Source organism: Scophthalmus maximus, chromosome 3 (genome assembly GCF_022379125.1).
Source record: "Scophthalmus maximus strain ysfricsl-2021 chromosome 3, ASM2237912v1, whole genome shotgun sequence".
NCBI classification, from domain to species: domain Eukaryota; kingdom Metazoa; phylum Chordata; class Actinopteri; order Pleuronectiformes; family Scophthalmidae; genus Scophthalmus; species Scophthalmus maximus.
The window spans coordinates 16,433,466-16,448,033 of NC_061517.1; the positions used below are offsets into that span (position 1 = coordinate 16,433,466).

The following is a 14,568-nucleotide window of genomic DNA, read 5'->3' on the forward strand; positions in this document are numbered from 1 at the left end:
ATTTTGCACACCCATTACTGTGCTGCAAATAAGTTCATTTTTACTCTTTTCTGCTCTTCACTCCACTGCAACTCTCTCTCCCGTCTCCCGTCTCCCGTCTCCCCCTCCGACTGCCCAGGCTGTTCGGTATGACAGGTGTGATCAGAACCAACACTTCGGACCGCAACAGTCTTGGTCTGCACCCACATGTCAGCTGGCCTGACTTCATCAACCCTTTGGTTCTGCTGCTGCTGTACTACACACTGGTGGCTCTGCTGCACAAATGGGTCCACATCACGGAAGAGGTTTGTTTGGCGTTGCCGCAACTTGTGCGACTACTATGCGACCACAACTCCTACTGATGCCCCACGGCTACTGTACAACAAAACTCCAACCGGTGCTCCCACTTCCACTGCTGGGCTACATTCAATGTGACAATTTTTCGAACCGCATACCACCACCAGGGCTTACACCCTATCTTGCCACGTTAAAGAAAGAAGATAAAGATCCTGTATTCACGAGTTTACCTGGATCCTCAACACAATTTAATGGGTTATGCATCACCCCTAAACAAAATTTCATGGAAATTGGTTCAGTAGATTTTGAGAACACAACCTCTTTGGCAGAAGTAATAAGTTTTCAGAGGACAGAGGCTTTTTTCCAAAGTTTCCCCAGTAAAGCTGGAATTGCTGACAACCTAAATTCTAGCGCTACTGCAAGTACTACTGCTGCCACTGTTACAACTACAATTCCCACAGATGCTCCTGCCAATGTGACTTCTACTACTGCAGCTACTATTATTTTTTATTGTTAACCACTTTCAATAATTTGACAAAAAACACGGTCACTTCTATGATCCTATTACCACTGCCCCCTGTAATGACAAATGTCTTTTTTGGTTGGTGTGCTTTTTTTTTTTGGAGCACAAGCCTGCGGGCTCTTTAACTTCACATAGTACTCAAATGGTATTTACTTACATGACAGGCTTTTCACTGGCTACTGTTCCTTTCAGGATCCTGTTGATGTTGAGGAACCTGAGAGTCCAGTAGAAAGTCCAGATGCTCCTCCAAGCTTCTCCAGGGTCATCTACATCTCAGGAGATAAGCAGGAGGTAACCTACCAACACAGAAATGTTTATTAATTACATTGTTGCGGTCACAGGAAGATCGTTAATGTAAATATCTGTAGTTGATTGTTTGATGATGATAATAGCATCAGATGAACTATGCACATCGTAGTTTTACTGCTGTTTCACTGCAGCTCTTCACCTCAGCATTTCAAAAGACATGACCAATAACCATATAACCAACCCATAACCATTTCCTTCTCTTTTTTTTTTTTTTAGCTTTTGAGCAGCACAGATGATGAAACCTATCTACCTGATGAGGTAAGCCCTTTTATAGGTGTTGGTTTCAAGATGAATCAGAGACATGCGAATAGCAGTAGTAAGAAAATTAAATCGGAGCAGTGTGCACTCATTTAAAAAGTATTAGTGTCATCGTGGTATCACGGACGCATCAGACCGTACAACTTACACCATGATGCACTCCCTTTCCTCAGCCCATGATCTTAATGACGAGCAGTTCCTGGCAAGAGGTCCACAGAAGTGATCTGGGATCTGTGTTAGGAGGCGCAGGTTACACAGACTCTTATCCTCCACCACAGTATGAAGGCAAAGGCTCACCATCACACGGTAATTATCACTTTCAAATCTATAAAATACATGAGCTCGGTGTAGTGTCCTCAAACTTTACCAGTACATGTGAAAAAATTATCTGGTTTCAAAGATCTGTATTTCATTTGTAATTCTTTCCAGTGTCAATGGTCTAATTCTAATAGACTTGTGCACTGCACTCTTTCATTCCCTCCTTTTCTCTTGTCGGTACCTTGCGGTAGAGGCAGAGAGTGAGGGAGAAGTGGAGGAGAGGAGTGAGGAGGTCCCTGAGAGCCCGGCAGAGACTGTGCCTCCCCCCTCAGGCCCAAGTGGTCTGGTCATCTTTGGGCAGCTGGTGCAGAAACACAGCTATGTCAGCGCCCTGATCATCATGATGGTACAGTACGCACGCTCATTATTGACAGTTTGGAGTCATCAGTGAGAGGAGAGACATCTGAAACAGACAGTTAGTATTAGTTAGTTAGCATGATAAAGTTGGTATTTTATATCTATCAAGAAGTGTAAAAACAGTTAGTAACGTCACTGACACCTGCCACAAAATACAACATGGCAGCAATAATATATCCAGATCCAAAATACGTGTGTCTTTAGGTTTGGAGCATCACCTACAACAACTGGCTGACGTTCGCCCTGCTGGTGTGGTCCTGTATCATTTGGATGATGAGAGACCGGCGGCGGTACGCCATGATGTCCGCCCCGTTCCTGGCCGTCTACGGCACCGTCCTGGTGCTGCTGGGCTTCCTGAGCGGCCTGCGCCTGAGCCGGGCCGAGCTCTACCCTGGTCTGCCCCCGGCTGTCATCGTGGACTTCGACCTGAACAGCTACCACCCGGCGCCCTGCGCCCACCTGGGAGCAAAGGTCAGGCGAGGGAGGGCTGTCACAACAAAAACATTTTCAGTCTTTTAATGTAACTTTTCTTGAGGGTAAGTCACGGAAAGAGAAAGCATGAATCAAAAGGACAACCAAAGCTGTTAGTACTAAAACATACACTTTGGCTCCTGGCTTCGAATCATACACTGTAAATATTTAATCTGTGTCTCCATAGATGGAGGTCAAGTGTATAACTTCACCTGAAAACGTTTAAATGATGAAGCATATCATTGTTATATTAATAACCTGTGCATAGTAAAATGAGGAAAATTTTTTTTGAATACTTTCTCCGTAAAGGCCGGTTTAAGTGACAAGAACACAGAGAAAACAGAAACACAAATCTAACCCATGTGAAGTTACCAGTGTTGTTTAAAATGGCACATAATAGTGTGTCCATATTGGATCCCATGACTCATAGTAAGAAGCTAATTAAAGATAAATTGTTTCTTTGGGATGGGACAGGAAGCACTGCTGCCTATTATGCCCCGTCAGGTCAATACATTAAATTTAAACCTTACTCCCAATCAAACGTAACTTTTAGACCAGAGTCTGTCAGCTCCACATTGACAGGTTATTTTTGGTTGGCAAGCTCAGAGAAATGTGAACTTTTTGTCGTGCAAATATTATTCAGAGCCTAAACCATTTACTATTGCAAATCATAGCACTGCACTGTATGTTTTGAACTAACGATAAACTGTGTGTGCTGCAGGTCCTCTACAGCTTCAGCTTTTGGTTGATGTTTCGTCAGCAGCTGAAGGAGAGGCAGGAGGAGCAGAGCTTGAAGGAGGAGTCTCTAGACGAAGTCAAAGTTGTGCCACGTAATATATTTTTGGGTTTCTGTTTCAAAGATGATGGCTTCTGTGTTAGAGAATAACATTCAGTTTGGAGCAGAGAAAGGCCCGTGCACTCATCCTGACACGAGGCCAGTGTGTACATGCATGACTGACTTCAGTTTGATGAAAAGTAAAAAATGTCTCCTTGCCCCTCTCTGTTCTCTTCTCTTTTTGGCATCTATTCTCCTTCTGTCTCTTAAATGTTTGCACTCTTTCCCTCACTCTTCTCCAACCTTGTCCTGTTTTTTTGGTTTTCTACGTGCCAGTGGAGGAAAGTCAGCCATCACCTATCATAGCGATGCTGATCTCAGGAGTGAAAGGGATGCTGGTGAAATACTGGATACTCTTCTGCTGCTCCATGTTCTTTGTTATCAGCTTCTCTGGAAAGGTAGCTATTGACACTGGAGGGATCCGTGTTCATGACACGGTTCAAATCGCACTTTCTCGACTCTGTGAATTAATCTGTGGAATACATTTTGACGGCAATCCCATCACAGTAGTGTGGGCTTGATATGAAGTCAGGGAACTAGTGGTATTATAAACTGCATGATTTAAAAAAGTATATATTTTACAGTTCTTGATATATGTATAAGGATAGGAAATATGTGAAGCAAGAAAATAAAATGTTAAATGTTAATTTTTAAGGTTGTGTACTTACTTTGGATGAAATTATGAATGTCTATTCACAATATATGTATTTTTGTGAAGCCACAAATAAAAGCATAATATACTGAAGTAAGTTTATTTATACATGTATATGGCTCTATCTCCATGTAGATAGACCCAGGAGTTTTTCTATTGTAGAAGAAGTCCATGTCAGCTTTATCAAATTTCTAGCTTGATGAGCAAATAAAAAATAACTGCCAATTATGTTTGATCCAAATAAATTTTGCTAATCTTTACCTTCGTTCCACTTGTTCAGGTGGTCGTGTACAAGATCCTCTACATCGTCCTCTTCCTCTTCTGTGTTGTCCTCTATCAGGTGAGTGATTTTAGTGATTTGGCTGGTAAGAGACAAATATCATTTAGTCTAGTAGACTAATTAAAAACCCACCAATGTATTCTGGGTTTTATTTAGTGTTTTATGATTTTAGAGTTTTTCATTTTTTTGCGGTTTGATTATTTAAATTGTACTTTTGTCATTATTTATTTAATTTTATTCTATTTCGTTTTTACTAGAATTTTTGTGTGGCCCCATTATTAGTTATTTTATCATATGTAACTTTACTGATCTTTAACTATCTTAGTATTGTGTTGTATTTCTGTTGTATTTTCATACAAAGCATCGGAATGGTTCTTACACAAACAATATCTTTGGCTCATCAATACAATTTCACTGTTAAAACTATTGATTATGACTCATAAACACTCATCATCAGCCATTTTTTGTTGTTGCTGTCCCCCCCCCCCCCCCCCCCCCCCATCTTATATTTCTGCTGACCTTAAAGAAACACAGCAGGCACTTACAGGAAGGTCTAATGGCTGTGGAGGTGATGTAGGAAAAGAGGGCATTGTTTGTCTGTTTGGACAACATCTGCAACACAGCGCTGTTTTATAAACTGGAGTGTGTGATGGGAGGAATGAAAGGCAAAACTGTTATTTATGAGGTGGAACTTTTGGCCACTTATTTTCAGAGATACAGAACATTCAGGTCAAACTGTGTTGTCCACCGCTGCAGGAGGTCAAACTCATGAGCTGTCAGCTTATTGAGCAATCCATCAGTTGTTAGATTTGGAAAAGTAGTTACACTTAATTAATGGTTAAATTAGACTATTATTATACGATATCTTTGGTAATCGCTCCGCTAACTGGAAGAAAAAAACCCATGATAAATGATTTAGAAATAGAAACAGTAACTAAAATTAAATATCTTGGAGTAATAATAGATCATAAATTATGCTGGATGGCACAATATGCTGTTGCAAAAATATCAGAATCAATTGCAATACTGAATGATGCAAAAAAAATCAGGCGTCATTATTCACTCATACTGTTCCTTTATACTCCGGGACATAACCTAACCTGTGTGTAAAACAAACACTAATCCAATATTTATCTATTAAAAAAGAGCCCTGAGAATAGTAAATACAACTATGTGCAGAGAACAGACAAACCCCCTCTTTATTAGACTAAAAGCAGTAAAATTCAAGGATCTGGTTGACAGCTCAAACAATGTAGATTGAAAAAATAATCAACAATTAACTAACCGTGTGTCCAGGGATTGTTTCAAATGAGAGACAATCAGCTCAACTTGAGAGGAATGTGAATGTTCAAAAAACCCCAATTAGTAATTAGAACTAACACAATATATCATTGTATCAAAATCAAAGGAGTTCAACTATGAACAGCTGCATTGAAATTTAAAATCTGTACATTGAACGTTTATGGGATGGACTTGTGATGTGATTAGCTCTTGGATTGTTTGAGTGAACGTTTGTATTTATTCTGATTCTCTGGCTCAATGTGAGATTTTTGGTCGATGTGCTCGAGATGGGTTCCTTGGACACTGGTGGCAAATTGTTGAGCACTGACATTAACCGTGAAGCTCATTGTTTAAGGAAAAAAAGAGGTGGCAGGACAAGATACGCTTCTTTAACCTCTTCTTTGTTTGAATCTCTTAAACAGGGATATGATAATGACTGTTGTGTTTATATATCTAGTTTGAACACGCTTGTAATGAATAAATGACAATATATCCTTGTCTGCTTTCCCTACCCCCAGGTCCGTTATGACGTGTGGCGCCGGCTCCTGAAGACGTTCTGGGCGGTGGTGGTCGGTTACTCCATGGTGGTGCTCATAGCCATTTACATGTACCAGTTCAGAAGTGTGTCGGGGCTGTTCAGACAGATCATGGGCATGTCGGAGGAGGGGTGAGTTTCTGTGTGGCTGCTGCACCTATTGGCCTAAGTAGGTGAATTAAAACAAATAAGGTTTTTTTATTTTTCATATTGGTTTCAGGAGAGTTTTTGGAAAACATGATTGTGAATGTTGTCAGCAGGCTTTTCCCTGTTTGATCCTCTAGCCTCCGTGACCTGGGTCTGGAGCGGTACGACACAGTGGAGCTGTTTGCACGTATTCTCCTTCCCGCTGCGTTTCTATTGGCTTGTATCCTCCAGCTGCATTACTTCAACTCAGACTTCCTGACTCTCACAGACCTCGATAATGTACCTGTCAGACAGGCTTCCAGGTGAGACGGAAAGAATATGTCCACGAGTTCACACTAGAAAAGATTAACGGACACTTAGTCACATCTGGACACTGTTCAAGGGCCGACGTGGCAAAATGTCTTGATGTAAGTTAAAGAAGAATGAATGATTTTAAATTTCAAACAGTGCAACTAAATTCTGGGATATTAAAACAAGAAATTGGTGTGGTTACTGTAAGTACTTAATAAGGTAGACATACCATTCATCTCTGTTTGTCTCATGTTTCCTTCTCTCCACCCAGAGAGGAAGAACTCAGGGCTTCAGTCAATGTGATATCTGATATGTAAGTGAATGTTTTGTTGCACTCACATTTCAAACACTTAAGTGTATGTCACACTGTTGATTTAGTAAATACGATCATTGTGAGAGAAGAACGATAGGTCCAGCTTAGGTTTGTGTTCAAAAATATGTTTTTTGACATGACTTGTTTTTCAGTATCCATCACAGAAGCAATATGATTAGTTCACACTTGTAATGTTCACATATCTGTCTTTAATTTAATTTACAGGATTAAAGAAAACCTTGAGAAGTTCCAGAAGAGGTAAGGCTCTCGTTCCACCCTTGATTACTGTTGTGCGTACCAGTTTCAACCAATGTGGAATAATAGTGTAAAAATCTGTAAAACGCTCTCTGTCGTCCTGCAGGCTTGTGAAGGAGAAGGTGGGAAGCGGGAAAAGTCAGGAGACTCTGGGTGACGTCGGACTACAAACCTCCTTTGAGAAATCAGCTGAGGATCAAGAGGACTCAACAGGAGAAGGTATGACTACAGGATCAGGCTCTTCCATCTCATTTTGTTGGCTCAGGTGGGAGGAGCCCAACCAACTGATTTGACATCATATAGTGACAGCAAGAAAATAAAAAAGTAGACCTAGAATGAGACAGGAGTGTTTCCCCCTTCCTCTTAAATCCACCTTTTCCAGTTTCTAGCAGTTCTCTATTTCAACAAAGGCACAGATAGCAAATATGTTTATAAAATGACATGATACAAACCCCAAAATGGTTCACAATTGAAAGCTAATATTTTCATTTCTTTATATTACACATATATCTCAGTGTATCATAGATGATTGTCTTTATATTAATCATTGTCTGAGCCACAGGAGGGCTGAGATCGGAATTTCAAATTAAGTCTGATGCTTTGTTCCTTCCCTTGTTGTGGATCCTCACTTCTCTCTTGCCCACAGGAACGGTCCCCAGCAGTCAGGCGGACAAGTGGATTGTGATCGTGGACCGGGCGAGCCTGCTGATCATCCAGGCGCTCTCCGGATTCCACAAGCTCCAGGAGCTGAGCTGGAGGCTGCTGGAGCTCCACAGCCTCAAGATCGTTTCCTCCGGCATCATTTGGGTGTCGCTGCAGGAGGTGGGATGTTTGATGTGTGAAAACGGATCAGTTCGTCTGTGTATCCAAACCAGAAATTGTTGATACGTATTCAATGGAGAGACTCAGTGTAACATTTCACACTAAGTGCAGAATTCAAATGTTCAAATGATGAAAACGGTATCCATCTTCACAGGTTTCTCTGATGAACTCCGTCTTCCTAGTGCTGTGGGTGTTTGCCCTTCCGTTCCCACGGTTACGACCTCTGGCGACCAGCATCTCTGCTGTGTGGGCCTGCGTCATGGTGGTGTGCAAGATGTTCTACCAGCTCAAGGTCATCAAGCCCCTCGATTACTCCTCCAACTGCACCGCTGTGAGTGTGCACAACTGTGTGTTTGACACATCACAAAAAGAGTGTGAACTTTGTCTTTTGTCATGTGCATCATCCCATCCCTATTTGTAGACACAAGCGGCTGTTAATGTTTGTCTTTTGTACCGCAGGGCGTGGTACCCTACAACAGCTCGAGCCTTGATGATGGCGTGGAGCTGAGGGGAAACATGATGGAGCTGCTCAGGAGGTCTATTCTCTACATTGAGCCCGTGGACCCTGTGTACTGGTGTGGAGCGCTGCGCAAGTGTGAGGGCAGGATCCTCCCCTGTCTCAGGGTACAGTGACGCATCTGCCCAAATCTGGTTCTTGGAAAAACTCAATATCTTTGTCATTTCTTTTAAATCACCACCACAACAAAACTGCCTTTGCATTTCTATTGTATATGGCAATATAATAAAAACAATTGTATTTTTATTTTTTAAAAACAAAACATTCTTGAGATTGTAGGACAGTCTGACCTTGTGTCCCGGCCCAGTATTTGTCTATAAAGTGCGGTGTGTGTTGTAGAATCATCTGATGGTGCTGGGCCTGCTGGCGTTCGAGGCGACTGTCCATCGCCACCAGCTCTACTTCCGTCTCCACAACGACCTGAAGACGCTGCCCTTCAGCATCATCTTCCAGGGAATCACGAGGCAGCACCTGGATCACGGTGTCTTGCCCTGCATCAAGTACTTCATCAACTTCTGCTTCTACAAATTTGGACTGGAGGTACTTATTAAGGACTGAAGAGTGTGAGTGTCCACATCTGTTCTTGTGTATCTGTGCTGTGTAATAGGTCTGACATCGACTTCTTTCTCATTCATGCACGTGTTCTTAGATCAGTTTAATTGTGGCCGTCAATGTGATCGGTCAGAGGATGGATTTCTATGCCCTGCTCCACTCTTGCGCCTTATTGGCTGTCCTGTCACGGCGACGCAGGAAGGCCATCGGGGAGGTGTGGCCTAAATACTGCTGCTTTACAGCAGGGCTCATGGTGCTGCAGTACCTGCTCTGCATCGGCATCCCTCCCGCCATCTGTGTTGGTAAGGAGGTTTCAATAATCTGTGGAATTTCTGTATAGATAAACTAATATAGTTTTAGACAGTTCCTGAAAAAAGGGATGCTTTTAAAGTATCCATTAAAAAAAGGAGGTATGCTTTGAGAAAAGAGCAGTAAGAAAAGAAAAGAGACAGAAAACAAAGAACCCAAGAAGGAAAGACTGCAGTTTCATTCAACGACCGATTAATGAGGGATTTTGTTGGGAAAAAAACCAAAAAGAACAAAAAAAACCAACCCCATCAACATCAACATCACAGAAATCCACATATAGTATGAAATATTCTAAATTCAAAAACAAAATAAAGAGAATAAAGAGACAATTTCAGATAAGCACCCTCACATTACTGTAGGTCTACAACCAAAAATCATTTTCATAGCCAATTTTATCTTTCAATTATTTTTTTAATCAATGAGTTAGAAAATGTCATAAAGAATTTCTCAGTTTCTCAAAGAGCAGGATCAGCAGCAAGATGTCACTGCATACAACTCTCACTCGTCACTGTTGTATTGTTCTCTATTTCATTCACGTGTCAGATTACCCCTGGAGAACTGCAGTTAAACCTTTGACATCGAATGTCATCAAGTGGTTTTTCCTGCCGGACTTCGCCATGAGTCCCAATCCTTTATTCATATTCTGTGAGTCCGTCCTCCTTTCCTTCCTTCGTTCCTCTTGTCCTCTACGATTCCGCTATGCTTGTGTTTCTCCTCTGTGATTCCGTTGCTCTCCTGCTCTGTGCAGACGACCACCTCCTGTTGCTGTGCTCGTCCCTGCAGTGGCAGGTTTTCGAGGAGGAGAACCGGGCGGCGGTGCGACTGCTGGCTGGAGACAATGTCGAGATCAGCCGCAGTCTGGATCCGTGTTCCTTCAACCAGTTCATACCGGTCAATAACTTCCTTCACTGCAGGTCAGAAACATTAACCCTGCTTATAGAGTTATTTCTTAAACTACGAGTGGGTAGAGTTGTCACATTTCAATCATGTCTCAGACTGGTCTTGCTCTAAATGTTCATTGCTATCTACACTATCAAAAACACACTGTATGTCATTTAATTTATGTTTCATTTATTTTCATCATGATGCACACGACTCAGCAGGAAACAAGTTAAACTGCAGGTGGAGAAGCGGGAGTCCATCGTTCTGGTTTGCGGTCGTTCTAGGAGCATTAGGGGTTGAGCTAGATCATTAATTTATGCCCGTTGTCAAACTCATGAAAGCGATTCTGGTAAACTAAAATTGCTGGATAAGCACTCAAGGACATCTCCCATTTCCATGATAGATATGTGCCTTTGTTTATAGATTTCATTTTCACTTTCTGCTGCAGGCCGTCAGCAGATTTCCCGCTGTCGACAGTATATGTTTTAATAAAACGAAACTCCACCAAATCCAAATACGTTTCCTTAGAGGCGCATTGATGTTAAAGAAGGTGTGCTGTTTCAACTATCAAGCGTAAATGAATTGAGATTCGCTAACTCCCTCAGTTTTTTATAACTTAAATACATTTGGGATTATATTGACGAAAACTAATGAATGAAAAAACTCTATAAACTAACTGATAACAAACAGTATGTACCTGTGTATGTGAATGCTGATGTTAGAGCCACAGACAGATAATGGTCAGCTTAGCTTAGCATAAAGACTGGAAACAGATAATATATATATATATATATATATATATATATATATAAACTTTAGTTTTGTAGGAGAAGGAGCTACAAGCATGGTGACACTGTCACTGACACTGGTGAGAGGTTTAGTGACTGAGCATCACTGTTCAGGAAGTGTTTGTCATTTTCTGCCTGTAAAGAAGAATCTAAAAAAGAACTGGTTTCTTCAACTTTCACCCAGGAGCAAAAATCTGTCTTCAAACTTGAAAGAAATAATGTTTTGACATTTATCGTGATAATTATAACTATAGACTTATGTGCAAATTCTTATCGAGGTAAGATTGTGGGCCGTATTGCCCAGCCCAGTCTTTCCCCTTCTGTCTCACCTTCAGGTGCTACCTGGACATGGTGAAGGTGTTTGTGTTCAGCTACTTCTTCTGGCTGGTGCTCTGCCTCATCTTCATCACCGGCACCACTCGGATCAACATCTTCTGTCTGGGCTACCTGGTGGCCTGCTTCTACTTCATGCTGTTTGGAGGCAGCGTGCTGATGCAGCCCGTCAGATACATCCTGCGTCTGTGGGACTGGCTCATCGGCTACACCTGCTTCGTGATCGCCATGAAGAACCTGCTGTCTGTGAGTTACGGCTCGGTTCACAATTTGTGTTCAAAGTCATCTGAGACATGCAGCAGACTATTGATTACGGCCACTTTCTGCCTTCTCTGTGCGTTCTGTCACCAGTTCGGTTCTTGTGCCTACCTGGACAGCCTGCTGAAGAACGGCTGCTGGTTAATTCAGGCCTTCAGCATGTTCTGCACCATCAAAGGCTACGATGTCCGTAAGTGTCTGTGACGTTGATTACTGACACCTCCCTTGTGTGAATGGATGTATACAAATTATCGATATTATAGTGTATACATAAACATAGTGATATGATCAGATCATGTTTTTGTATTTTATATCACAGGCATACTGCTGCTGTCATAGATTTAATTTGTTATACACTACCTAGCTGTCACAATCATGCCACATAACAATATTATAAGAAGCTGTGTGTTGCATCTTAACTCATTTTATTTCCGCAGATTAATGTTAAAACTAAGATAAGTGTTGGACTTGATGTCATTCAAAGCGTGTACATATACAACACACTTCTCCTGTCCCGCGTGTCAGCTGTTCCTGATGATGAGTGCGAGCTGCCGGAGGGCGAGGCCGGAATCGTCTGGGACGCGATCTGTTTCACTGTGCTCCTGGCGCAGAGGAGGGTCTTCCTCAGCTACTACTTCCTCTACGTGGTGTCGGACCTCAAGTCGTCCAAGATATTGGCCTCCAGGTCTGTTCTCCACACACGCTCGTCATCCTCCAGTTTACAGAGAGCGTGAATACAAATGGGCTGAGGGTATACAGGGGACAGTGGGAGGTAAATGTTTGAAAATGTTAACTTTATTTCTCATAAATCAAGACTATAGCCTATCTGCATTCAGAAAAGGAGGAGTCCAACTTTCCTTGGATGAAAGAGCATTACTTACAGTGTATTGGAAAGAACTCTGTAATATGGCTTTAATTGTAAGGAAGACATGGGTATTTCCTAGAAAAAAAATAATTGTTTGGTTATTATCAAAAATTTTACTTCCAATACATGTTTAATTGTTTTAGATATGTGTGAGTTCAGATGACCTGCTGTGGACTGGATGAAAGACTCTCTAGGTCATGTTTGCAGTTAGTTGGAAATAATTTATCGGAAGTTTACCAATTGTTTTCCATGTAAAAAGTGTCAAATTACACCTTTACCTTGTCTGCAGGCTGCAGGTGACAATTTGTGTGTGAATTTAGTGAATCTTCCTCTCTGTCCCCAAGGGGTGCGGAGCTGTTTGAGGCCAAGGTGAAGAAGCTGGTAGCAGCCCGACTGGAGATGGAGAAGAAATCTGTGGAGACACTGAAGAAACAGTAAGACACAGATGCCGCAAAACTGTTCAGGGTTTTAGTAACAAACGGACCCTGAAGGCGGGAAAAGTTCAAAAATGTGCTGTGATACGAAGTCCAGCGATGAACGTACGAAGCAATATTGACTCTGACAAAGGCTAAACTATCAAACCAGGGGGTTCAGAGTCCAGCCCTTGATCCGCAGATGCACTCACCCTGTTTGCCTGCCATGCTCCCATTTGTCCTCTCTTGAAAACAGTAAACGGCAAGTGAACAGTTTACCTTTCCACCCTCCCCCTGCAGGATGGAGAAGATTAAATCTAAACAGAAGAGTCGTCCCGCACCAGCAGACCAACCAGGAACTCCTGCTGAACAGGAGCAGGTGACGCTGGGTAACACGAGTCAATCTATTTACTGTTTCAGCACGAGATCTCACAGCCGTATAGAAAGTGGCCACGAAAAAGTATTTTAGATACAAAGTTTGTTTGTATTTGTTAATGTCTTTAATAAAATAAGTTCATCTACTGTGACATGACAGATTACACATCATTATTTGTACTCAGAGCTCTTTTTGGCAATGTACATTCGAGCGAAATTCAGAACCAGAGTTGGATGTTATGATCTAGGATGTGGTGTGGTTACAAGCACGGTTCAGTCCAGCAGATATAATCCATTTGTCACTGACTCCTACATATATAAAACCCATGGAGGTCATTAATATTTAATCTTCATCAAATGCAAATGACTGTGTTTCTCAGGCGATGATGAGAAGGCAAAGAGAGATGCAGGGAAATGGTGGAAGCCTTGGGTCTCTCAGCCCGGAGGTGAGCAGCAACACCACGCACCCAGAGTAATGCACAGACGGTTAATAATCCCAGAAGAATGACAACTGACCACCGAGCTGCTCTACTGGCGCAGTGTTGGATCAGATGCCTATCCAAAGGCTCAGTGTAGTTTTGACACTTCTTTGTTTAACACAGTGGAAAACAACTGTGGCTACCACCTGTTTGAGAGCGACACTGAGGAGGAAGAGGAAGAAGTCACGGAGAAGAAAGAGGAGGAGGAACCACCCAAGAAGAAATCTGCTTTCCAGGTAAGAACCAGAAAAATTACCTGAGACAATAAAAATAAAACTTATGATTAAAATGGATACAAGAAATGTTTTCTATTCACTAAATGATAATAGTTTCTTATTTATTTAATTAACACTGATTGAGTTTGAAATATTCGTACATCCAGTGTCTCTGTATGGTAACATCATCGGTCAAGACGTGTATCTGTGTCTGTGGTATCCCAGCTGGCCTACAACGCCTGGGTGACCAGCTCTAAGTCGGCCCTGAAGGACCTGAAGAAGGATAAGAAGATAAGAAAGAAAGAAGAGAAGAAGAGAGCTAAGAGGGAGCTGCGGAGACAGCAGGGTGAGAGAGCGACACGCGGTGTTCCAGAAATGTTTGGGTTCTTTGGCGTGCACTGAACTATAATGAATGTAATGAGAAGAGGTTCATAAGGTCACCAGAATCCTTATCAACCTTTGGGGACCAGGAATTTGACACCGTTTGAAACTTTTCCCCAGGCATTGATCGAGTGGACTCTAGCGAGGATGAACTGGAGGAAAGCACTGTGCAGGAGGAGGCGGAGGAGGAAAAAGGTAAACACACATGAATCACTGCATCACGCTCACGACTGACCACTGGATTCTGCCACCGGTCTCACACCGGTCTCAGACGTTTG

The 14,568-nt window shown here is 42.1% G+C and overlaps 1 protein-coding gene across 1 annotated transcript in view; it reads left to right on the forward strand.

Annotated features, from left to right (window-relative positions):
- Nucleotides 1-14,568, forward strand: part of si:dkey-11f4.7 (piezo-type mechanosensitive ion channel component 2) — a 28,893-nt gene that overhangs the window by 5,817 nt on the left and 8,508 nt on the right. The window contains exons 8-37 of the mRNA XM_047330773.1: nucleotides 119-308; nucleotides 992-1,090; nucleotides 1,325-1,366; nucleotides 1,540-1,672; nucleotides 1,876-2,030; nucleotides 2,246-2,512; nucleotides 3,234-3,342; nucleotides 3,624-3,745; nucleotides 4,280-4,339; nucleotides 6,079-6,227; nucleotides 6,380-6,544; nucleotides 6,805-6,846; nucleotides 7,072-7,104; nucleotides 7,208-7,320; nucleotides 7,748-7,923; nucleotides 8,078-8,254; nucleotides 8,383-8,547; nucleotides 8,780-8,980; nucleotides 9,090-9,294; nucleotides 9,845-9,946; nucleotides 10,050-10,215; nucleotides 11,307-11,550; nucleotides 11,656-11,752; nucleotides 12,088-12,247; nucleotides 12,772-12,861; nucleotides 13,141-13,229; nucleotides 13,596-13,661; nucleotides 13,818-13,930; nucleotides 14,135-14,255; nucleotides 14,411-14,485. Coding sequence (XP_047186729.1) covers nucleotides 119-308; nucleotides 992-1,090; nucleotides 1,325-1,366; nucleotides 1,540-1,672; nucleotides 1,876-2,030; nucleotides 2,246-2,512; nucleotides 3,234-3,342; nucleotides 3,624-3,745; nucleotides 4,280-4,339; nucleotides 6,079-6,227; nucleotides 6,380-6,544; nucleotides 6,805-6,846; nucleotides 7,072-7,104; nucleotides 7,208-7,320; nucleotides 7,748-7,923; nucleotides 8,078-8,254; nucleotides 8,383-8,547; nucleotides 8,780-8,980; nucleotides 9,090-9,294; nucleotides 9,845-9,946; nucleotides 10,050-10,215; nucleotides 11,307-11,550; nucleotides 11,656-11,752; nucleotides 12,088-12,247; nucleotides 12,772-12,861; nucleotides 13,141-13,229; nucleotides 13,596-13,661; nucleotides 13,818-13,930; nucleotides 14,135-14,255; nucleotides 14,411-14,485 — 3,926 coding nt within the window. The remainder of the gene's footprint in view (nucleotides 1-118; nucleotides 309-991; nucleotides 1,091-1,324; nucleotides 1,367-1,539; nucleotides 1,673-1,875; nucleotides 2,031-2,245; nucleotides 2,513-3,233; nucleotides 3,343-3,623; nucleotides 3,746-4,279; nucleotides 4,340-6,078; nucleotides 6,228-6,379; nucleotides 6,545-6,804; nucleotides 6,847-7,071; nucleotides 7,105-7,207; nucleotides 7,321-7,747; nucleotides 7,924-8,077; nucleotides 8,255-8,382; nucleotides 8,548-8,779; nucleotides 8,981-9,089; nucleotides 9,295-9,844; nucleotides 9,947-10,049; nucleotides 10,216-11,306; nucleotides 11,551-11,655; nucleotides 11,753-12,087; nucleotides 12,248-12,771; nucleotides 12,862-13,140; nucleotides 13,230-13,595; nucleotides 13,662-13,817; nucleotides 13,931-14,134; nucleotides 14,256-14,410; nucleotides 14,486-14,568) is intronic.